Raw genomic sequence first — 25,593 nt, 5'->3', positions numbered from 1 at the left:
TAGCCTTATATGTCAAAAACTCTTATGCTGCAGAAGAGATTCATGACAGCAATCTGGGAAACCAGCTTGAAATCATCTGGATAAGAATCAAGGGAACTGGGACTCAAAAAGATGTCGTTGTAGGCGTCTACTACAGACCCCCAAGCCAGGAGGAAGAACTTGATGAAGTCTTCTGCCAACAGTTGACCAAACAGGCACAGAAAAGAGATGTAGTAGTCATGGGCGATTTCAACTATCCCGATATTTGCTGGAAAACAAACTCGGCCAAGAGTACAAGGTCCAACAAATTCCTCGCTTGCCTTGCAGACAATTTCATGGTCCAGAAGGTAGAAGAGGCAACAAGGGGATTGGCTACTCTTGATCTCATCCTAACAAATGCGGAGGACCTGATCGATGCGGTCGAAGTGGTAGGATCCTTAGGGGCAAGTGACCATGTGCTCCTGCAATTTGAGGTACAAAGGAAGGCCGAAACTAAGACAAGTCAAACCCGCATTTTGGACTTTAGGAGAGCTGATTTCCAAAAAATGAAGGAAACGCTGAGCAGCATTCCGTGGACACAGATACTAAAAGACAAGGGAGTTACGGATGGATGGGAATTTCTCAAGAGTGAAATACTCAAGACGCAATTGCAAACCGTGCCAACAAAGAGAAAAAATAGGACAAGTGCAAAGAAGCCAGAATGGATGTCCAAAGAACTTCTAACTGTGCTAAGACACAAAAGAGACATGCACAAGAAGTGGAAAAAGGGAGAAATCACCAAAGAAGAATTCAAACAATTAGCCAACACCTGTAGGGAAAAGGTCCGCAAGGCTAAAGCACAAAATGAGCTCAGACTTGCCAGGGACATTAAAAACAATAAAAAGGGCTTCTATTCTTATGTCAGTAGAAAAAGGAAAAACAAGGAGGCGATAGGACCTCTTCGCGGAGAAGATGGGGCAATGCTGACAGGGGATAGGGAAAAGGCAGAACTACTTAATGCCTTCTTTGCCTTGGTCTTCTCACAAAAAGAGAGTCTTCAACCTCAGCAAGATGGAGTGGATGAGGGATTGGAGGACATTCAACCCCAAATTGGGAAAGAAGTCGTCCAGGAATACCTGGCCGCTCTTAATGAGTTCAAGTCCCCAGGGCCAGATCAACTACACCCCAGAGTATTGAAGGAACTAGCGGAAGTCATTTCGGAACCATTGGCAACCATCTTTGAGAGTTCTTGGAGAACGGGAGAAGTTCCAGCAGATTGGAGGAGGACCAATGTGGTCCCAATCTTCAAGAAGGGAAAAAAGGATGACCCAAACAACTACCGTCCGGTCAGCCTCACGTCGATACCGGGCAAGATTTTGGAAAAGATTGTTAAGGAAGCGGTCTGCAAACACTTAGAAACAAATGCAGTCATAGCTAATAGTCAACATGGATTTATCAAAAACAAGTCATGCCAGACTAATCTGATCTCTTTCTTCGATAGAGTTACAAGCTGGGTAGATGCGGGGAATGCCGTGGATGTAGCGTACCTGGATTTCAGTAAGGCCTTCGACAAGGTCCCCCATGACCTTCTGGCAAGGAAACTAGTCCAATGTGGGCTAGGCAAAACTACGGTGAGGTGGATCTGTAATTGGTTAAGTGGACGAACACAGAGAGTGCTCACTAATGCTTCCTCCTCATCTTGGAAAGAAGTGACAAGTGGAGTGCCGCAGGGTTCCGTCCTGGGCCCGGTCCTGTTCAACATCTTTATTAATGACTTAGATGAAGGGCTAGAAGGCATGATCATCAAGTTTGCAGACGACACCAAATTGGGAGGGATAGCCAATAGTCCAGAGGACAGGAGCAGAATTCAAAACGATCTTGACAGATTAGAGAGATGGGCCAAAACTAACAAAATGAAGTTCAACAGTGACAAATGCAAGATACTCCACTTTGGCAGAAAAAATGAAATGCAAAGATACAGAATGGGTGACGCCTGGCTCGAGAGCAGTACGTGTGAAAAAGATCTTGGAGTCCTCGTGGACAATAAGTTAAACATGAGCCAACAATGTGATGTGGCGGCAAAAAAAGCCAATGGGATTTTGGCCTGCATCAATAGGAGCATAGTGTCTAGATCTAAGGAAGTAATGCTACCCCTCTATTCTGTTTTAGTTAGACCACATCTGGAATATTGTGTCCAATTCTGGGCACCACAGTTCAAGAGAGATATTAACAAGCTGGAATGTGTCCAGAGGAGGGCGACTAAAATGATCAAGGGTCTGGAGAACAAGCCCTATGAGGAGCGGCTTGGGGAACTGGGCATGTTTAGCCTGAAGAAGAGAAGGCTGAGAGGAGATATGATAGCCATGTATAAATATGTGAGAGGAAGCCACAGGGAGGAGGGAGCAAGCTTGTTTTCTGCTTCCTTGGAGACTAGGACGCGGAACAATGGCTTCAGACTACAGGAGAGGAGATTCCATCTGAACATTAGGAGGAGCTTCCTGACTGTGAGAGCCGTTCAGCAGTGGAACTCTCTGCCCCAGAGTGTGGTGGAGGCTCCCTCTTTGGAAGCTTTTAAGCAGAGGCTGGATGGCCATCTGTCAGGGGTGATTTGAATGCAATATTCCTGCTTCTTGGCAGGGGGTTGGACTGGATGGCCCATGAGGTCTCTTCCAACTCTTTGATTCTATGATTCTATGATTCTATGATTCTATGATTATCTCCTCTGAGCTGGATTATATGGCAGTGTAGACTCATATAATACAGTTCAAAGCAGATAATGTGGATTATCTACTTTGATAATCTGGATTATATGGCAGTGAAGAAGGGGCCTTGATTATATGACAGTGTAGATTCAGCCTCAGGCACCCTACTAGTCACCTCTCCAGGTTGAAAGATTTGGAGGCACTCCTTGAGTTTGGTCCATCAACTAATTACAGATCACACTAACTGCAGCACTGTCTTTCCCACAGTTCACAAGTTTGCTCACAAGAATATAATGGGGGACCTTGTTAAAAGCCCTTCTGAAATCAGGATATGCTACTTTCACAGAATCTGTTACAGGTTTTCTGTACCTCAAATTTTTGAGAGAAAAATATAGAAATGCACAATTTCAGACTGTTCCAGTTACCTTGGATATTTTGAATTCTTTATGTACCAAATGTCACATGGATAGGGATGAAAGTACCACAAGAATATGAATAACTGCCTCAGTTACTCCAAAGCTTCTTTACATCAAGAAGCTTTGGAGTAATTCAGATGGATTTCTTTTACCTCTGTGCCACCAATGCAAATGCTGAGATAAATGCCTTAGCAGAGCATCAGTGGCATATACTGTATGAAAGCCTCTGAATTTCCCATTCTAATGGATAGTGCCATGAGTCCAAAGACACTACAAGACGAGTAATCTCTGCAAGTGATACCTTCCTTCTCAGGAGCTTACCAAGGCAAATGCCTTTGTGTCACTATCTTGTCCAGTTCTCAATTTTTGGTTCTGTACTTAATGATCCAGTGGTCAGTATTGTTATAATACACTTGCTTTCAGAGATTTGGAATTTTATCACCATTATTTATTTCATGTAGCATGTATAGGACTCACCCTTACCTTTAATACATACTACCCTAGCTATAGCTTAATTAGAAATTACAATTCTAGACTATGAAATCAGCCGCCCTGTTCAATAGTCTACAAATGTGTTACTTTCCCAGGAATTGAATGGGTAACATATTTTTGATATATGGCCATGTCATTATTCAAAGAGAGACACTAAAATGCTTTCTAGGAGAATTTCAAAGGGATTTCAATAATCCTTTTAGGCAATGTTTTCACATCATTAATAACTGTTGCTGGGGCTTCATAATATTGTGTAAATACAAAATATTTACTGGATAAAGGAATTAAAATGAAAATATTTATTGGGTTGCTGTGAGTTTTCCATAAGCATTGTCTCCTGATTTTTCACCTGCATCTATGGCAGGCACCCTAAGAATCATAAAATCATAGAGTTGGAAGAGACCTCATGGGCCATCCAGTCCAACCCCCTGCCAAGAAGCAGGGAAATCGCATTCAAAGCACCCCTGACAGATGACCATCCAACCTCAGTTTAAAAGCCTCCAAAGAAGGGGCCTCCACCACACTCCGGGCAGAGAGTTCCACTGCTGAACAGCTCTCAGAGTCAGGAAGCTTCATAATGTTCAAGATGGAATCTCCTTTCTTGTAGTTTGAAGCCATTGTTCTGCGTCCTAGTCTCCAGGGCAGCAGAAAACAAGCTTGCCCTCTTTAAGCCGCTCCTCACAGAGCTTGTTCTCCAGACCCTTGATCATTTTAGTTACCCTTCTCTGGACACATTCCAGCTTGTCAATATCTCTCTTCAGTTGTGGTGCCCAGAATTGGACAGAGCATTCCAGATGTGGTCTGACCAAGGCAGAATAGAGGGATAGCATGACTTCCCTGGATCTAGACACTACATTCCTATTGATGCAGGCCAAAAAAATCATTTTTTCTGCCAAAGTGGAGTGTCTTGCATATGTCACTGTTGAACTTCATTTTGTTAGTTTTGGCCCATCTTTCTAATATATTAAGATGGTTTTTATTCTGCTCCTGTCTTCTGGAATATTGGGAGGGATCCCAAGTTGGTGTCACCTGCAAACTTGATGATCATGCCTTCTAACCTTTCATCTAAGTCATTAATAAAGTTGTTGAACAGGACCGGGCCCAGGACAGAACCCTGCGGCACTCTGCTCGTCACTTCTTTCCATGATTAAGAGGAAGCATTGGTGAGCACCCTCTGGGTTTGTCCGCTTAACAATTACAAATCCACCTAACAGTAGTTTTGCCTAGCCCACATGTGACTAGTTTGTTTGCCAGAAGGTCATGGGGGACCATACTGAAATCCAGATATGCTACATCCACAGCATTACCCCCATCTACCCAGATTGTAATTCTATTGAAAAAAGAGATCAGATTAGTCTGGCATGACTTGTTTTTGATAAATCCGTGTTGACTATTAGCAACGACCGCATTTGTTTCGAAGTGTTTGCAGACCACTTCCTTGACAATATTTTCCAGAATCTTGCCTGGTATTGATGTGAGGCTGACTTCACGGCAATTGTTTGGGTCATCCTTTTTTCTCTTCTTGAAAATTGGACCACATTTGCCCTCCTCCAATCTGCTGGAACTTCTCCCATTCTCCAAGAACTCTCAAAGATAATTGCCAATGGTTCCGAGATGACTTCTGCTAGTTCCTTCAATACTCTTGGGTGCAGTTGAACTGGCCCTGGGGACTTGAACTCATTTAGAGTGGTCAGGTATTCCTGGACGACTTGTTTCCCAATTTGGGGTTGGATATCCTCAAATCCCTCATCCACTCCATCTTGCTGAGGTTGAAGATGACTTTCTCTTTGTGAGAAGACCGAGGCAAAGAAGGCATTAAGTAGTTCTGCCTTTTCCCTATTCGCATTGCCCCATCCTCTCTTCAAAGAGGCCCTATCGCCTCCTTGTTCTTCCTTTTTCTACTGACGTAAGAAAAGAAGCCTTTTTTATTGTTTATAATGTCCCTGGCAAGCCTGACCTCGTTTTGTACATTAGCCTTGCGAAACCTTTGCCTACAGGAGTTGGCTATTTGTATGAATTCTTCTTTGGTGATTTCTCCCTTTTTCCACTTCTTGTGCATGTCTCTTTTGTGTTTTAGCACAGTTAGCACAGTTGTTGGCACGGTTTGCAATTGTGCCTTGTGTATTTCACTCTTGGAAAACTCCCATCCATTGATAACTCCCTTGTCTTTTAGTATCTGTGTCCATGGAATTCTGCTCAGTGTTTCCTTCATTTTTTGGAAATCAGCTATCCTAAAGTCCAAAATGCAGGTTTGACTTGTCTTAGTTTTGGCCTTCCTTTGTACCTTAAACTGCAGGAACACATGTTCACTTGCCCCTAAAGATCCAAACACTTCAACTGCATCGATCAGGTCCTCCGCATTTGTTAGGATGAGATCAAGAGTCACCGATCCCCTTGTTGCCTCTTATACCTTCTGGACCAAATATTTGTCTGCAAGGCAAGCGAGGAATTTCTTGGACTTTGTACTTTTGGCCGAGTTTGTTTTTCAGCAAATATCAGGATAGTTGAAATCACCCTTGACTACTATATCTTTTCTTTGTGCCTGTTTGGGGAACTGTTGGCAGAAGACTTCATCAAGTTCTTCATCCTGGCTTGGAGGTCTGTGGTATTTGCCTACGACGAGATCTTTTTGAGTCCCAGTTCCCTTGATTCTTATCCAGATGATTTCAAGCTGCTTTCCCAGATTGCTGTCTTGCATCTCTTCTGTAGCGTAACAGTTTTTGACATATAAGGCTACTCCGCCTCCTATCCCCTTCGTTCAGTTTATGTGAAAGAGGTTATACCGCTCCATGTCTACATTCCAGCGATAGGAGTCATCCCACCAGGTTTCAGTGATGCCTATTACATCATATTTGTGGTGTTGTGCTAAAAGTTGGAGTTTGTCTTGTTTATTTTCCATGCTCTGTGCATTAGTGTAAAGATATGTGAGCCCCTGAGATCTTCCCCTATTTGGGATTATAGTGCTTTCGGTACTTGGTCCTTGCTGCATTTGTGCAGCCCTCCATTTAGCCTTCTGGCAGTTCCCTAACTGTTCACAAGGCTGTTGTCCCCCTCCCCCAGTGGACCTAGTTTAAAGTGCACCTAATGAGGTTTGTGAGTCTGTGAGCAAAAAGGTGTTTTCCTACTTGTGTGAGATGCACCCCATCCCTAGCCTCCTAGAAAAGCAATCCATGGTCAGGAAAGCCAAAGCATTCCTCCTGACATCATTTTCTAAGCCAGTTATTGACTTGTACTAGTTTTTTGGGAGGAGGGATGAAAAGACCACCTGTACATTACACTGTTTTAGCTTTGTTCTGAGAGCTTGAAAGTCATTTATGATCTTTTGAAAAGTATGCCTAGTAGTATCATTGGTTCCTACATGAATCAACATGAGGGGGAACTTAAAGAGCATGGTGAGCCTGGTGATGTGGCGTATTCCCCCCCCCCCCTCCGGAGGCAGCGTATTTCTCAAGACATCCCATCCGGTCTGGAAATGACGGCTTCCATTCCTCTAAGGAGGGAGTCATCTACTATCAAGACCTGTTTCCTTTGGGAATTGACAAGGTCCCTTTTGTGTAATGTAGTGTGTAGGTCCCCAGAAAAGTGATCCTGTTGATGTGAATTGTGTAGGTTTAAAGTGTTGTCCTACTCCTTGAAATCCCCGGTGCATTTGTCAAGGACAATCCATTTAGATTCGTCCAAGTGTTGTCCCAGTCAGGGCTATCCCCCGCCCATTGATCAAGGACGATCCACTGAGCAATATCTAAGCCATTCTGGTCTTCTCCAAGATGTTGCATTTCCTGGTCAGCTGTGAGTTGTGTGAGAATTTGGAATCTATTGTGTAACTGCAGCTGAGCAAAGGTATTATGAGGAGGCTTCCCCTTAGAGAGGAATGTCTCTAAAGGTGACATTCCTCCAAACCTGAGAGTTGTCCACATCTGAAACGATCTCCTCATAAACCTCCCCATGATGTTGGTGTGATGTGCGTGTCTAGGACAGTGTGCTCTGTGGTGTCCAAGAACAGCTTGAGTTCCTGAATGTCCTTAAAAGGGTCTTAATATGGTTCTCGAGTTGTTGGATCCTCTGTTCCATGTGAGCCATCTGTCTACACTTGGGACAGATGTAATTGACTAATTGATGCATGAAGAAGCTGAACATGCCAAAACTTGTGCATGAGACAGGAATGTTTTGTGTTTGTTTCATCTGCAGACTGCTAATAACCTCCCTTTTTGTGTGTTTGTTTTATGTTGTTTCATGTATGCAGGGGTAAAGTTGTGGATTAGTGAGGGTGTATGAACACTCACTCCCAGAGAGCTTCAAAGAACAGGGAACCATCAGTCACTAATTGCTGCCCTGAAACTGTCAATCACTGCTGGCTAAAGAATTTAACCTCACCTCCCAAACAAAACAAACACTCAGAGCAGCTAGTCTGAAACACACACTCAGATTTCTAATGCATTCTAAGACAAGACTTACCTGAAGCAAAGGCAGCAAAGACGGCTTCTTGCTTCCTCAACTTCTGTGAGAGGTTATGAGTTATGTTGGAAACTATGAAAGTGGGGTATTTATTTATTATAGACTATAGATCTTTTAACAGTTACTGAATTCTTGACTTCCCTCCAGAGCCCTGTAAATACTGGAAGTACATTTAGCTTGAAACCTGGAGATCTTCTGATGGATTTCACAGAAGCCACCCCTATGGTAAATGACTTCATTTTACAGCCTTGGAAGTTAAATCTTGAAAAAGAATTTCTTAAAATTGCTAGCAAATTGTAATATTTTAGATGGCGCAATAATTGATTTGCGTGTTTTACTCTTTTGGTTACAGGGGTTAATGAAGGCATCATTTGAGTAGAATTCTGGTTCTGGTACTGGCTTTTCAAAATTCTAATCCTAAAATGTATGCACAACACAATGGAGGTTTCTTGGATACCAAATTATAACTTTCATGCCATACCTGGCAATATTGGGGGAGGAATCCTTGTCACTCCGATTTTCTGAAAACCTATGTGTGACCTCATTCAATATGACAGGATATTTGATTTTGTTTGATTTACAACTGGTATCACACTAAACTCTAAGGGCCCTTCAACACATCAGTAAAACCCATGCTGAAATGGGTTAAAGTAACCTGCTTCAGCATGAGTTCTAGATTCCACCTCCTCCACCCAGGGGGAGGCCACATGCTATCCCAATTGAAATAGGGATAGCATGAAGCCACCCATGAAAACCTCTATTTACCCCTTAAAATGTACTAAAAAGGTCCCTGGCAACCATGAATTGTCTCCTTGTGTCCTCCTCATCGGGGGGATGAGGAGGACGCAAGGAAACAATTCATGGTTGCCAGGGCTCACACTTGATTTTCTCACACCAAGGGGATGGGGAAAGAGGCTTCATGTCTGTCGGAAACCGTTTTTAGTATGTTTTATGAGGTAAATCAGGGGTTTGGGGGAGGGGGGAGCACCTTCCCGCACCTTTAGGCTCGAGGAGCCCTAAGGTGTGAGATGACTGTGAGGACACAAACTGGGAAGTCAGTCAGTCCCCACAAGTCCAATACCTCACTAGACCTGGGCCCAGATCTAATGAAATATTTAATTAATATGGAATAAACCAGGGAAACCTTGATTTATTCTGTATTACGTCACTTTTACCAGATGCATTATTTGGATGCCTCTGCTAAAAGCCAAAAAAGGTCCCACATTCTGGGCCTGTCTGAACAGGCCCTAAGATGAATATGAATTGATTGGATCCAAAAACCCAGCCAATGCTGAGCAATATGATCTTTTTGACAGAGCAGCACAATACCTATTACTGTTTTAAGATATGGTGTGGCATTTTGTTCTAGTTGATGGTAAGATCCTTTTGTCTGTCCACTCTTCAAAATGGCCTCACTTCCATTTGAACAAACTACTGATTTGCATTATGATGAATTGTGCTTGGCTGATCTTGCTGCTATGTTTTTGTCCCTGGCTTTCACTCAATTGTGTTGTTTATTTGAACATTTAATAATTATTTATACAAAAAGAGTAGTGGAATAAAATGGGGAACATTTGTATTCATCTCCTGAGGTTGAGCATCATCCATCATGAGACACTGGGTAGCACCATGCCTAACCCTTCCCTCAGGCAACAAATTGAAGTGCTGGCTGGGAAAACTTTTGAGTGCTAGTTTCATTTAACACTACAATATTCTTCTCTGAAGTCATGGGTTTTCATTTTTTTTCTGTCATCCCTCATTTCATTGTTTTTTATCATCCCAGCAGCCCTTTCCATTCCTTAGGATTTCACCTTTAATGTATTATTACTTCTCACAACCTCTGAGGATGCTTGCCATAGATGCAGGTGAAATGTCAGGAGAGAATACTTCTAGAACATGCCATATAGCCTGAAAAATCTACAACACCCAGTAAATCTACACTTTCCCAAAGATAACTACAGTGATCCCCATTCAGGGATTAATGTTAATATATTTTAAATGAATGCTCTAAGTTTTCAAAACAAACTCTAGGTTAAATAAGGTCATTCATCTGACAGATTCACCATCTGTTTTCAGATGAGACTTCACAGAATTATAAAGGTGCTTCAGACAACATTGTCTTCCATTTGTTTCTGCTTTCTGTCTCTTTTGTTAACATGCTTAGCACAAATATACATACATGTGTACATGTAATTTTAAGAAGGAAAGACAAAGTAGCCTTTTTCTTGCTAGCTTCCTTACAGCAGGATATAGACCCCTGCCTTATTCTGTGTTGTCTTTGTTTCGCAACAACATGGTGATTTAATTGTCATTCAAGATACAGTCAAAAAGAGGTAGCAGCCAGGGCTGATTCCTGGACTTTTTCCTGTTTCAGGAGCAGCAGCAGCAAAGCTATTTTCCTTCCTGCATGAAGATGCTCACTGCCCTACCAAAATTAATTTGATGACTAACAACCATCTTTGTACTGCCTCTGCAATAGATGTATAACAGCAGTAAATAAAATAGCCAACCTTAGGCTGTTATTTCAAGAAATTCCAGTCTGCTCAAGCTAGCTTTAATAGCAGCTTCCCATAGTGCTTGTGGTCATTGGGTATGTTGGGCAGACAGATCTTTTCCTAAGAATCTGCACCTTCCCTCCTTATAAAAACAAGGATTGTGCAGTATGATCAGTTTAGCAGATTTTATTTTGATAATGTTTTAAAATATTGTTTCTTTATCACATTTTGGTTAAACCAAGTTAGATATGTACCTCTAATAAAAGTTGGCAACAATGGCATTTACACTATACAGTCAGCTCAATATCTACTCCAGAGAATGATTTCCCCATAGACCGAATGAAATGTTTCAGCATGTATGTTGAAGTGCATCTTCCAAATGGTGTGTTATTAAATCATTCTTGTGTGTCAGTCCAAATGTTTCCAATGCTTTGCTTCATTTCCCCCCTTTGTATGTTGTAAATAACATTTTTTCTTTATCTTCCTTAAAGATAAAGGCATTCCCTGCTGCTACATCTAATCCTTTTTTCGATCCTTTTCCAACACTACCACAGCTTTCTGTAAGTAGAAAATGCAAACAACCAGTTGCATTGAACACACTTGCAATTCCACTTCATTTCAAAACATGATCCGCAAAGCAAATATGCTTTACCATGAAAATTAAATTATTTAAAAAATAATTAAAAGGTACAAGTCAGAAAAAAATGTTCTTCTATACAGTCAGCAATATGTCAGGCTACTTCATACTTCAGCTGTATATTTTATCAGTACTTTAAATTATTTTAAATATATAGTTAATTACACTTGGTCTAACAAATGGTAATAAAAACCAATTTGGAACTTAAAGGAGTTGCAAAAAATATTATGTGGCGTTACGTTTTGTCCTTCAGTGAATCTGCCCACACCCCACATGGAGATTTTTTTCCCCTTTTTCCATTATGTTTCTGCCTGGATTTGATCTCTCATTACTGTTATTTCCATTGGGAAACTCTCATTGATTCTGGTTCACTTCCACACAATTATGGTAATGATGCATTTCTGCCGCCTAGGGACCTCAGACTGATGCACAATTATATCACAGTATAAAAACAAAACTAAGCCAAAGCAATGACAAATTATAATTATATAGTTTAGACTGCTTGTTGGACTCTCAAGCAAGATGGAGCCAGGCTAATTTATCTTACAAGAGAGTTCCATAGACAAGATGCTGTTGGGAGACTCAGGATTTCAAATTCTGATCAGTCCATGCAGAATAAGGCAGTCTTACAGGTATCTTAGCTTTAAGTCATTTAGGGATTTATAGATCAAAACCAGCATCTCAAATTGAATTCAGAGCAATGCAAACGAGTGCATTGATAAATTGGCTTTAAAGTCGATGCTAGAGTAAACTAGGCAGTAACTGATAGTAACTGGAGGTTTTAAACACTTCTCAAAAGAAAGATGCATATATAAAATATTACATAAATGTAATCAGAAGGCATGGGTGATCCTGACCAGATTCACATTTTGCAGAAGATCATTGCATTCCTGGTTGCAGCAGCCTCCCAGACTTTCAAGAGCAGTGTTTGGTCCAAAACCACTCCCAAGCAGTGACTCTAGACATGAGTGAAAATGCTTTTGACAGCACAACATTGTCCTAATTTCTTCACAAACCAAGCTTCAAGTCATTTCAAAGTTGTATTAAATGAAAACTATTCCATCCCTCTGTTTTTTCCATGTTTTGATTTTTGAATGTACTTTCTATCATCTTTAGAAAATGCCTTTTAAAATGCAGTAAGAAAACTCTGGTTTAGCCATGCATTTTGGGGTGTGTGATATTGTGAGCTGTCCTTTCTTACTTCAAAGAAAAATGTAACATTTTCTTACCCTGGTCATCTGATCGCTCTCCTTCTCAGCTGCAAAGGAAAAACAAAACCCTTCATATAAATATTAAGAAAACATAAGGAACAATATTAAATCCTGAAGAAATCCATAACGTAACCATCATGAGGCCAAGTAACAGTCCACTAGCACCACCTTCTGGTAACATGCAGCTAAATAAGACCAGAAGTACTACAAAATGGTGCGCCAAGTCCTATCAGTCAGATAACCTAGAAAGATACAAGAACTGTGATATCAAATGTAACCAAGATTTCTCTCAAAATCAACATGGTGCTCTGCATCTGTCCTGTTTTTGACATAGATATTATTATTATTATTACTATTATTATTATTATTATTCTGACACAAAACCACAGTATATCACTGCAAACGAGATCTATATGCTGGATTTCATATTACAAAATCACGTCGAACACTTCCCAAGTGTCTAGGACTGTGTGATGTATTTTCGAATGATGCGTGCAGATCCAAGTAAGGTGCTCTTTTGCAGTTGACAGATCATGATTTTGTCAATGTTTATTGTTTCCAAATGCCAGCTGAGATCTTTTTGCACTGCACCCAGTGTGCCAGTGACCACTGGGACCACCTGTACTGGTTTATGCCAGAGCCTTTGCAGTTCGATTTTGAGGTCCTGATAACGGCTGATTCTTATTATTATCATTATTATTATTATATTTGTAATATACTGAAAGCAGTACCCAAAGCTGTTTTTCCGGTTTGGATTGGATTACCAAAGCAAATGACACCATTTTCCCTGAGACCTTATTTTAAAGGATGTGATTAAAAACTGGCAGGAACTTATAATTCCTTATTTCACTGATATTAGAATTTATTTCAAAGAAGTGTTGATTACCTCAATCACACAATTTACAACATCTTCTTTTATCAGTGTTTATCAGCAAGGATGGACATGAGTCTGCCTTCATTGCTCCAAGCTACAGTAACTGCAGTCAAGCCCTCCCATTTCTGCTTATGTCTCTCTTTAAAAATACTACTGAGAGACAAGTCCCACTGCGATAAATGAGCACAACATATGCCTTATCACTAGTTGTTGTACAACTATGGATTGTCACCTTGTCATGGTGAGGGGGCTTGCATGTTCCAATGAACCTGCGGGTGCAACCACTGGAGTCATACATCATCAGGAGGGGCCACGAGGAGGTTCCAGACCAAGCACAATCCGAAGACTCAAAGACCTCAACAGCGGAACAGGTGGAGGATAACATGTTACATGTTACAATGGCTGTGAAGGCAACAGATGGAGAAGCCACCGTCGTCGTGTTAACCATGCGGCTGGATGGGACCTCAATCTGTGAAGACTGTGTGTTGAGGAGCTGTGCACTGACCTCAACACATTTAAAAAAACCCTATGCACAGGCATCTTCTCAGAAAAATAAAAACAAACTAACATAAATCCCACCACGATCAGCGAGTGGCAACAGGGGCAGCCCTGAGTGACAGACTGGAACATGGGTGGTGGATATGGATTCAGTTGTTCTACCTGGATATGGATTCAGTTGTCCAAGGCAGTTGAGTAGTTCAGCAGCTGTATCCATGACTCAGCAGCACTTTTTAGGATCCAATCTGCTCACCCCACATGGGGAAGGGGCTAGAAAAGGTGCCCCAAACATAATCTGCCTCTCTTATCCCTGACTGGACTGCTGGCGTCCAGTCAGGCCAAAAAAGAAAAATAAACTTCAAAACATAGAATGTACAAGACACCGTTGGACAACACTGACAGTGAACACCCAAATGCAGGACTACTATCATCACAAGGGAGCTGGGGCACTTTAACATAGCAGCACTTCAGGAGCAGGAGAGGGACAGCTGAAGGAAGAAAAAGGCAGCTACATCTTCTTCTGCAAGGGACTACCTGAAGAAGACTGGAGAATACATGGAGTTGGCTTTGCTATCAGAAATGACCAGGTGAAGCACCTGACCGAAGTACCCATTGGCATTAACAAACAACTCTCAACCCTCAGAATTAACCTTGCCAAAACCCAACAGGCAACCATCCTAAGTGCCTATGCACCAACACTAGATGCTGATGAAGACATCAAGAATTTTTTTTACTATCAGCTGGACACCGTCCTATTGAAGATACCCAAGGAGGACAAAATTCCACAACAATAAACCAAGGATGAGCTTGCAGCACTGCTTAGTTTGGAAGAAGTCAGTAATGCCATCAGCTAACAAAAAAATAACAAAGTCAGTGGATCCCTGCTGAAATCTTTAAGGGGATGGACCTGAGTTGACACAACAACTCCACCAGCTCATTGAAAATTGTGGGTGACAGAGAACATTCCAACAGACTTCAATGATGCCACCATCATCACCCTTTTCAAAAAAGGGGAAAGAACAGACTGCGAAAACTACATATTGAGGTATCTGCCTTCTAATCTCCGCTGGGAAAATCCTCGCAAGAATCCTTGCAAACCGCCTTCTGCCCATCTAAGAAGACACCCTCCCAGAATCCCAGAACAGCTTCTGCTCCTCCAGAGGAACAGTGGATATGATCTTCACAGCACAACAGCTCCAAGAAAATGCAGGGAACAAAATTAACCTCTGTACATGGCATTCATTGACCTTGCAAAGGCATTCAACAGAGTGAATCACAGTGCTCTGGACCATCCTCCAAAAAATTGGGTGCCCTGACAAATTTGTGAACATCTTATGGCTCCTCCATGATCACATGATGGCAACAGTCTTGGACAGCAATGGCTCCTCAAGTGACCCATTTAAGATGGAATCAGGTGTCAAACAGGGATGTGTTATTGCCCCAACCTTATTTTCCATCTTCATCACTATAATACTTCATCTTGTTGATGGGAAGCTTCCCACCGGAGTGGAAATAATCTATCATATCTGTTGGCAAGCAGACTGAAAGCCAAAACCAAGGTCACTGAAAGCCAAAACCAAGGTCACAACAACATCTGTTATAGAACTCCAATATGCTGATGACAACATCATATGTGTGCATTCAGAAGAAGACTTACAAGCCACTCTCAACACTTTCACAGAAGCATATGAGAAGCTCACCCTCTCATTGAACATCGAGAAAACCAAAGTGCTCTTCCAGCAGTTACCAGCCAATCCCTCTCCAGTGCCAGAAATACAGCTTAATTGTGTAACATTAGAATATTTATTTATTTATTTATTTACAGTTCTTGTATTCCGCCCTTCTCACCCCGCAGGGGACTCAGGGCGGATTACAGTAAACACATATATGGCAAACATTCAATGCCAGTTTGACAAACAACATTTAACAGACAAATACATCGAGGCTATTTAACTTTTTTCTGGCCGCCAGGGGAGCTGCTGCTTTTCATCGTCCATCAACGACACCGATGAAGTTCTTCCGCATTCCACATTCCCCGGAGTCTTTTTTCTTTATGGCCTCATAAATTAGTTAAATTTAGCCTCCCAAACAAGGTGGTACCTTATTTTCCTACTTGGCAGATGCAACTGTCTTTCAGGTTGCAAAGGTCGACAACGGGCTACACAATGGCTGGACACCCTCTCCAGCCCGGGCTGGCTTCGAACTCATGACCTTTTGGTCAGAGTGATCTTAATGCAGCTGACACTCAGCCAGCTGCGCCACAATCCCGGTACCTTGGCAGCAACCTCTCCACAAAAGTCAACATTGACACTGAAATACAACACCGCCTGAGCTCTGCGAGTTCAGCATTTTTCTGAATGAAGCGGAGAATGTTTGAGGACTGGGACATCCGTAGGGATACCAAAGTAGTTGTTTATAAAGCCATTGTCCTCCCAACCCTGCTGTGGAACATGGACTGTCTACAGACATCACATGCAACTCCTGTAATGATTCCATCCTCCGAAAAATTCTGCAAATCTCTTGGGAAGACAGGCAGACAAATGTCAGCGTGCTGGAAGAAGCAAAGACCACCAGCACTGAAGCGATGGTCCTCCACCATCAACTCTGCTGGACTGGCCACATTGTCCGAATGCCCGATCACCGTCTCCCAAAGCACTTGCTCTACTCCAAACTCAAGAATGGGAAATGGAATGTGGACAGGAAAAGAGATTTAAAGATGGGCTTAAAGCCAACCTCAAAAACTGTGGCATAGACACCGAGAACTGGGAAGCCCTGGCCCTTGAGCACTCCAGTTGGAGGTCAGCTGCAGAATTTGAAGAGGCACGAATGGAGGGCGAAAGGGAGAAACGTGCCAAGAGGAAGGCCGCCTTCCGCCTGGAAACCAGTCCTCACTGCGGGAGAACATGCGGATCAAGAATAGGGCTCCACAGCCACTTACGGACCCACCACCAAGACACCACATCTGACAATCATCCCCGAGCTATGAGGGATCGCGTAAGTAAAAGTAAGTAAGTTGTACATGATACTTTCTTATAGATAATGGGGAACTACACAACATGCAATGATTCAGCTGGGCTACACTCGAAAGCACACAAAACATTTCTAAACAGCATTAAGCATGACCTTTGTAACTAACCTCTTTTTGCTGCACTTGAAGTAGATCAATGCCCACAAGTTAAATTAATTATTTACTAAGATTTACCGTACTTATTAGCCTTTCATGAACAATGCATCAGAAAGGCAAATGAATTTGGCATGTTGCAGGAGTAGAAGGAACTAGTAAAAAAAAAAAAGGTAGAGATAAATGGCAAAACAATCCAACAGATAGGGCCGGCTTTTCCAAACTAAAGGTTTCCAGTATTGTTGGGATTTCCCTCATTCTCAAACAGTAATTATGTAATGGGATTAGCAGTCCATGTGGAGAAAAAAAGATCATACTGAGGAAGGCAGTCTTAAAATTACAAACAGCATTTTTAAGGTGCCATGACAAAATGTGTCCCTCAAATCAATGGTGGCAGCTTCTGTACCATTTCTGTAACTCTTCTGTTCTGGAAACAAAAGTCCTAAATAACGAATTGCTTAATGCTAAAATAATGAATAAAATAATGTCCCTGTTTGTGTTGTTAATAATGAATTCACCAGTTTCTAATGATTGTCAAATTAATGTTAAAATCTATCATTCCAAACTTTGATAGCTATGTATTCCTTCAATTTCCTCCAGTTAGCTAAAGGCAATGTACTGGTGGCTCCCCTTTCCCCATTGCATCCTCACTAGAAAGCTGTGAAGTCAGTCAGCCAGACTGTCCAAGGTTATGACCTAATGGGGACTTGAACCTAATTTTCCCAAGTCCCATTCAAACACTGATCTCTAAAAAACTCTGGCTTCTTCCTTCAGTGCCTAATCATTTTGTGAACCCATGTGACATTTTTACAAAGCAATGTGAAAAAAACAGGAAAATTTTGCAACCACTGGTTCAGATCACATTATTTTAAACCTTTAAAAGTAAGCCTATTATAATTATATAGAAGTTAAGAATATCTCACTACAATATGCATGAAACATAGTATTAGGGATTATGTTATGGTAAGCCCTTTCAAATTCATTGACTTCTGTTCTATGTTGAGAACATCATACTAGATTTAATGGTTCTGCTAAAATTATATACCCGTATTTAGAAAAAACTTTTTGATACATAACTTGCAGTTCAGCTTCTCAGTCTGAGTGTTTTTCTACTTGCCCATGTACATTTCAATTTTAGTACCAGTACAATTGTGTCTTTTCGGTGCTTGATTATTTAAAGTGCCCCATCTTTTGCTTATGTAGAAAATTGTTCATGGATCTTTCTTTGACCTTTATAATCTTGACATTAATAAAAAGTAAATGAAAAGTTATCCATTTAGAGGAAACTTATTTAAATTCTAGATTCATTAAGAATGTATTGTTGAATTTCCTGAAAGCATTATTAAATTGCAGTTATTGTACAATAAGTTCAATCTTTTGTAAAACTACATAAAATATCGTATTTTTCACTATAATAGGCATATGAATGAAGTATACATTATCACTATATAGATTGTCTTCTACTTTGACATTTAGAAATTGTCAATGTTGGAATTATATGAAGAGTAACCCTGTTCAGATAAATCAGCACCTTGAATTGTCTTGTTTTATCTGAACATCCTAACACAAAATCCTACCACGGGATTTTATTTATGGGAATGGGGATGGAAATGAAATGAAAAAATCCTGTAATAGGATTTTAGGTTTCTTTCTTGAACTGAGGTGTCCATGCAAATGTATCCTATGGAGACACAGGTTTCCACAAATGCCCCGAGCTTACAGCTCATGCTGCCAGTGCCCTTAAATAGACACTACTATTAAAAATTTAAATCTGATTAATTGTTCTACATTCTCTTTTCTTCATATTGGTATGGCGTGTATCTCCTGCAGGGCATTGAAGTTCATAGAATTTTAGCAGTCAATTCAGAGAAGTCCATATTTCATTTATTGTGTCATTGCCACAAAGGTCTTCTTGCTAAAAGGCATTTAATATATACAGTTTTTATGGGGAAAAAATGTCATTCATTTTGATTTTTAAAAGAATACTGCTGTAAAAGAATTTGTGGCTAAAATGTGAAGAAAGAAAGGAACAACAGCTTTTGTTCTCTCTATTGTTTTTATTTGTAGACAGACTTTAGAGACAGTAAGCTGCAGTGTTGTGTAGTGTTATCATCTCCAAAGATGCTGTCTCCAGTTATGCCATCACCTGGGAGAAGGTCTCTTGTGGAAACAATTCCAACTTCACCTGCGCAAACCATCCATTCACCTCACAAACCTGTTTATCTGGCAGACAGGTAATATATCCTTCTTCCAAACAGATATTACTATATCTCTGCAGTCGGTTGTGGCAATTCATGCTTGGAGGGGCAAAGAAGTCAAGCAATACCACTGAACATGGAAAGGGAAGAGTGTTGGCCTACTTTTGTAGGTCACGGGTGGTGAATCTGTGACCTTTTAAAAGTTGTTTGACTTTGGTTCCCATCATCCCAAACTAGCTGAAAAACTAGCGAGAGAGCATGGGAACTAGTGAGAGATCATCAACACCTGAGGTCACCACCAGGTTCCCTGGACTTGGTTTTTAAAGATGCTAAGATTCACATCCTAGATGGATTGTTTATCCCCTTCCCATATTTTCTTCCTTGTGACATTTTCTGCACTGTAAGCCTTGCACCCTCTGTAATACAGCATTTAAAAATACATTGGCGGCTTAAAGATAGTATACATGTTGTATAATCATATTATCTGTATCCACTTAAAATAGTCAGTTCTTACAAAACTCAGTTTTCAAAGTGATACTCGGTATGAACTTCATACAAAGATGATTTTGAAATTGTGGATTTTATTACATGAGTGAGGCAAACCAGCATTGAACCAACATTGTCACCCTATCACAGGATGCTGTATGTATTCCATTGCTGGTCACCATGATTAAACATACCCACATTATTGACGGGCAAAACCCATCAATAACAGTCAGTCTTGCAATGTTTCCATCATCTGCCTTGTGTGATCGATTTGCCCTAGTACACTCCCTCCCTCCCCATCACTCTTCCCAAGCAATTTCAGTAATATTTGGCTTTAAAAAAAAACCATTGCTGGAAATTGCTTTAAAAATAATGCCTACTGCCAGCCATTTCAGGAAAGGAGAATCAGAGAAGCCAGGGGGCAATCAAGTCTGCCTCACCACACTGAAAAAATCTACTTCAATTCATGCAAAATCTGGTGCAATATTATTATATACCAGAGGAACAAAGAGAAGCCCATTGGGTAATTCCACAGCAAACAGATATGAGGCCTCATTGTAAAATTAGATAGTAGAACTAAGCAATTGGCAGAGAACCCTTGACTTCTCTAGCTTCTGGGGAGGGGCTTGACCAAGACCATATCTATGCTGACCATAAAATGTACTTTCAAACGGCATTATATGGGACCCAAGATGCATAATGGATTTCAGCTACATTATAATCCAAAAATAATACTTTTTCAAGATTTTCACTATTTTTTGTTTGTGGGTTGTTTCCTTTAATTATCAAATCAAATCATTTTTAAATCATTTCACTTATTTAAGGATCTCATCAGATGGTGCAATTTTAGAGTCCTAGGACACTTTCACCCTGTTTAGGGCACGGAGCCTACACCGGCCATCAACACAAGTCCTCACCGGGAGGGCAATGCTTCCCATGTGTGATGGGGTAAGCATCACCATGAGGGAGTGGTTCACGGGGTGACAGATTCACCCTGCTGCCCTCTCTGTCCAGCGGCAAAGCCAGGCAAAGCAGGACACCTTGTCTGGCCTCTGTGATAAGGTCATGAAATATGAATGATTTATCTTTGATTTTTTAACATTTTTATTTAATAGTAAAAAAGAAACTCTTTACTCTGGTAGATATTACTGAAGTGTTGTTTTAACCTAAACATGTGACATGTTCCCATAATTGCTTATATCTTCAATTCCACAGCACTCAGCCCTTAAGGCATGAACTTGACCGAGAAAAGATGATGAAAAGACTGCTGATGACAGAATTATGAAAAATCTCACTTCGGTCTCATTTGGAAAATGGATCAGGGCCTTTTCTGTGCCTTCTGTCTGTTTACATTCCTTTGCTTCTGTATATACAACCTAATGCTTCGTGACAGTGGCAAATATTCTGTCCTCCTGGATTACTCACAATTGTCTGGAAAGTTTTACATAAACTTTGGGGGCCTTATTTATATATTTGATACAGTGGTCAGGATCCAAGAACCAGGAAATGAGTTGTGTGTGTTCAAGGGGAAATTAGATTAAGTTCCCTCTCTCCGCTCCATTCTACATGGTAAACTGCTTCTTTAAAAAATACAATTTTAATGAAGTTTGTGAACTTGCTGCAGAAAGGAGGACAGAAAAAAATAAATAAAAGTTCAGCTTGGTTAGTCCACGCCTTCTGTGTGAATCTAAGCAGTTATTTGGATTTCTTCTGTTCTTTTTCCCTCATAAGTACTTAGAATTTTATATATGTCCAATAATGGAGCCGAATCTAAGTGTGCCAAGGACTGGGGGTGGGGTGAGCTAAGATAAAAATAACATCCATTAATATATGCTGATTTCTATTCAGAAAAACATTTCTGTATATATGTTAATAACTGCACAAATATGAACATTGTGTAGTATATTTTGATAGCATTTTGTAGATAACTGCATCACACTACTACTGTTTCTTTATATTAAAACATTTGTTTCTAATAGATCATTTTAAATAGAAGGCAAAGTTGGTATTCCGTTGCACATAAGGGATTTATCCCTTGGAAAATAAAACACACACACACGCATATATAATTTTTAGCTTAAATTATGGCACAGGGAGAAAAAATAGCAAATCCAGATATTATTTTGATGGGTAGGGGAACACTATAATTTTCATATTATATGTACAAATTATCAGTTAAGATACTAAATTAATTCTGTTAACAGCATTTAGCCTCACATAATCATACCAAAGAAACCTGAAGTCGGAATACTTTTAAATAAAACTATGATAATGCTGGAAAACCATGTTTAAGATTCATTTTCATGTGTTTAAAATGTGTATGTTGAAATTGTTGGTTTATTCTGAGGACTTAAAGAACAGTGTACAATTTCTACAGAATTCATACAATAATCCTAATATGGTAGTCTAGCTAAAATAGTTATATCCATATATTTTCAACACACATTAGAAAACAGTTGATTACACTTTGAATTTTATCTTAATTAGCAAAATAATCTTGTTTCCAAATCATAGAAAGCACCTTTTTCAAAATGTATCATACTTAATTATTTCTCGTATAATCAAATGGCATCAGATTTGTAAGAAAAACTTTGTTGAGAAATTGACACAGCAGAGTGACGTTCTAGGCTTCACCACATTTTCAATGGAACCTAATTATTCCCATCAACTGAGCTTGTAGCTCTCACTTTAGGAATGAAGTGAGGACTGTGGAGTACTCCCATCTCACATTGTAATAACTGGGACTTTCTTTTGAAACCTTGTCTTCATGCTGTTCCAGAACAGCAAATTGCTGAGTGGCTAAAACTGTAAACAGCATCCAATTACTTCATTTCACCTAATGTATGGCGTCATAGAATGTAAGGTGCACCCCTTTTTTAACTTTAAATTTTGGGAGTGAAATTCTTATATTTTTTAGAATTTCCTCTCCATGCACAATACCTCACTTTTGTTTCAAATTGGCTTGGTAGTGCAGTCTTTCCCCTGGGGTGAGGAGGGAGTATGAAGAAACCTGGAAGTCATCTTGTCTGCATGGGTCTATATTCCTAATTCTATGGGCCCATTGGGGAGACAGGGAAGGTAGGAAGGAGCACTTAGTTCAGCTGTCTGACTAAGGACAAAATGAGAAGGGCTACCAGAACCATTTCAGGTTGGAGTCCTTCCTCCACTGCCATCTCTTCTCTTGGAGGTAAGACAATTAAAAAAAAAACACACCAAAAATGGCAAATCTAAAACTTGGAAAATCTATCAAAGCTTAAATGGGAAACAGTGTGACTTAGAGTTGGTTTCATTGTCACAGTGGTGGTAGTTATTATATCTGTTTCACAGTCTACTGGATGTTACTGACTGAAGTTTTGGATTATCAATGATTGGGATTCTGTTCATGAATCTAAGAATATGTTCATACTTTGATGAATGTCACTTCTCGCAATTGTGCTGTTATCTTATTGATGACAGCTTCATTAACTTATGCTCTCAATCTGTTTGGAATTGCTGGCAGAAAACCTATACCCATTGGGAACTCTTTTCCTAGAGGCATCAAAACTCAATTTTTGGCTCTCAATAATACATAATCATTTCCTTCTCTTTTTCTTCAGTTCTGCTGTCCCCTAGCACTGGCACATCTATAATTCAAGCTTTCTTTTTCCCAAGCATAACTATGTCTAGCACATAATATTCTAATTGTTTATCAGTTTGAATCTTAAAGTCGTACAATATTTTTGTTTCAGTATTTTTCACAACTCTTCAGACATATATTTCTGTACATTCTTTGCTGATGATCACTGTCATTACCATTTAGCACCATCAATGTACACGGCACTGTATAACAATAAATTAATTGGCATGGCCAATGTGAAGATTACTGTGAGGTGCAATTCTCACATTAGTGTGACTCCCAATCCTGCTATAAATATATCACAGCTGCCACAGCCAATGGAAATGGAAAACCAGCCCATACTAAGTAAATCCTTTAATGCTTACATGTACAGATCTCAGAATTGTGTATCATCTGTTGATGAGAGAATATAAAGCTGTATCACCTATCTCTTCCCTTTTTTGTTTTTCTTCAAAATTAGTTGTCCCATTAGTCTCTCTTTTGTGGACATACTCCATATTCTGCTCCAACATACAATTCTAGCAAATGGAACAGGACTTTTTGTTTGTTTGTTACCTAGATAATTTGAATTGTAGAAACCTGTTGTAATTTCTATCTCGTGGTCTCTGAAATCACACATATGGTAGCAATTCTTGTGCATGCACAGCAGCTCTAACCCTATAACAAGCTCTCTATACCTTTAAGGCTATGGCCCCACCCATCCTCTCCATAGTACATATAGGACACAGGTGGAGCTGTAGCACCAGTTTCTTTTTTCCGCCTGTGCAAGCAGCAGCATTAGGAACCCTCTCTCTATTCCATTCATTTATTCTGGTTTTTGACTTGGTTTGTTTGGCGACTCTTTGGATTTACCTCAACTTGGATTTCTGGACTGTTTGACCACCCTTGTTTGCTGCCTGCCTCGACCTAAGACAGTGTTTGACCATTCTCAGGCCAGTATGTCTGCAACACTTTCCAAAAAGCGCACTGCATGTGGGGTGAAGTTTCCTGTTTCTGACAGGCACTCCTTGTGTCTTTTGTGCTCGGGGGAAGCTTGTGTTGCCCAAACCTGTACTGTTTGCCAAACTTTTAACCCCCAAACCAGGAGAAGCCAGCAGGCAAATTTAAAAACCTTACTTTATGGGAAGCTGCTTCTCCCTGCCATTTCCCCATGCCGAGCAGCTTCAGAGCCGCCGCCGCCAGCTGCATCCTCCTCCACCTCTGGCATGCTCTGCTTCCCTGGTGACGCCGAAGCAGCACTGCCCGGCAAAGCTTCCAAGGGGAAGCAGAAGAGGGTGAAGGCTCCTGAGGCTGCTGTTGGCGTCCTGACTCCCCGGGCAGAAGAGCATGGGTGGAGCCAAGAGCCTGTGCCGGAAGGGAGGCCTTCTTCCGCTGAGGTGGCGCGCGCGCTCCAGAGAGCCACACAACTCAAGCGCAAAGAGGTGGCCTTGCTCCCCCTAGAGAATGTAGCCCCCTTGCGCTAATGCTCCCTGTCCCTGCCTTGCCCTCCTCGAGGGTAGCAGTGGAGGAGCATGGGGCCAGAAGCGTGGAGCCCGCCTCTGTGACAGCATTGCCTCCACAGCCCCAGGAGGAGCGACGGGACCATTCTCCTCCTCCATCAGCCCTTCCATCAGGGCCTCGGCTGGGATCCAGGTCCTCTGGAGCATTTTCCTGTTCTCCTTGTTCTCAGAGCCCATCTTCATACTTACCTTCACCACGATCTCATCACCGGTTGGCTCTGCCAGTGCATGATCAATTTCATCATGCCTATAGATGTATCCAGCCGTTACTTTCTGAATACATCCACTATTCTCCTGGTGGCAAAGTGTACTATTTTGGCCCTCCATGTGAACCCCCGGTGGCAACAGCTGCTTCATCAGACCTCCTCACAGGCCACTCCAAAGCCTCAAACCATTTCTGAGGATGCAGAACCAGCTAAGACAGAAGATACATCTTCTTTTTCAGCCTTAATGACTCGATTGACATGAGCCTTAGATATGCCAACTCCAAAGGTCCCAGATGTGGTGGAAGTGTCATTAATGACTTTTCAATAACTTTGAAGCATAGGTTCTTTTTATTGCAATTTCCAGTGTGAGAAGGTATATCAGATTACAAAAAACATTTAGACAAAGAATGACATTGGACATACAGATTCTATGCAACTACATTGGGTTAGAAATTACATTGGTTAAGAAAGGGCAATTACATTTTCACTCAACATTCTCACCACATGTACACCACATGTACATGCATCCAAATGTTACCATATCCTTTTCTCCCTCCTTGGAGAAGCACCTGTTAGGCCAGACCTTGATTTTCTGCAGCCTGACAATGCACAGTTCCATAACACCAAAACTTCAAAACGCCAAAATACCAAAACTTCTTTCCCTAAGAACAATGCCAAGATACTGGTGTTTCCAAAATTATTAACTCCAACCACACATCCTTCCATCCT

General features: G+C 40.9%; 1 protein-coding gene across 1 annotated transcript in view; it reads left to right on the top strand.

Annotated features, from left to right (window-relative positions):
- The window catches only part of LOC132782269 (band 4.1-like protein 4B), a 70,538-nt gene extending 48,710 nt beyond the window's left edge, over positions 1 to 21,828 (top strand). Inside the window, exons 4-7 of the mRNA XM_067470140.1 lie at positions 8,171 to 8,248; positions 11,010 to 11,078; positions 18,927 to 19,093; positions 20,759 to 21,828. Of these exons, the coding sequence (XP_067326241.1) occupies positions 8,171 to 8,248; positions 11,010 to 11,078; positions 18,927 to 19,093; positions 20,759 to 20,828 (384 nt within the window). The 3' untranslated portion in view covers positions 20,829 to 21,828. The remainder of the gene's footprint in view (positions 1 to 8,170; positions 8,249 to 11,009; positions 11,079 to 18,926; positions 19,094 to 20,758) is intronic.
- The last annotated feature ends 3,765 nt before the right edge of the window (positions 21,829 to 25,593 follow it).

Source organism: Anolis sagrei, chromosome 6, assembly GCF_037176765.1.
Source record: "Anolis sagrei isolate rAnoSag1 chromosome 6, rAnoSag1.mat, whole genome shotgun sequence".
NCBI lineage: Eukaryota > Metazoa > Chordata > Lepidosauria > Squamata > Dactyloidae > Anolis > Anolis sagrei.
The sequence above is the reverse complement of the archived record's forward strand: the minus strand, read 5'-3'. Positions and strand labels throughout refer to the sequence as shown.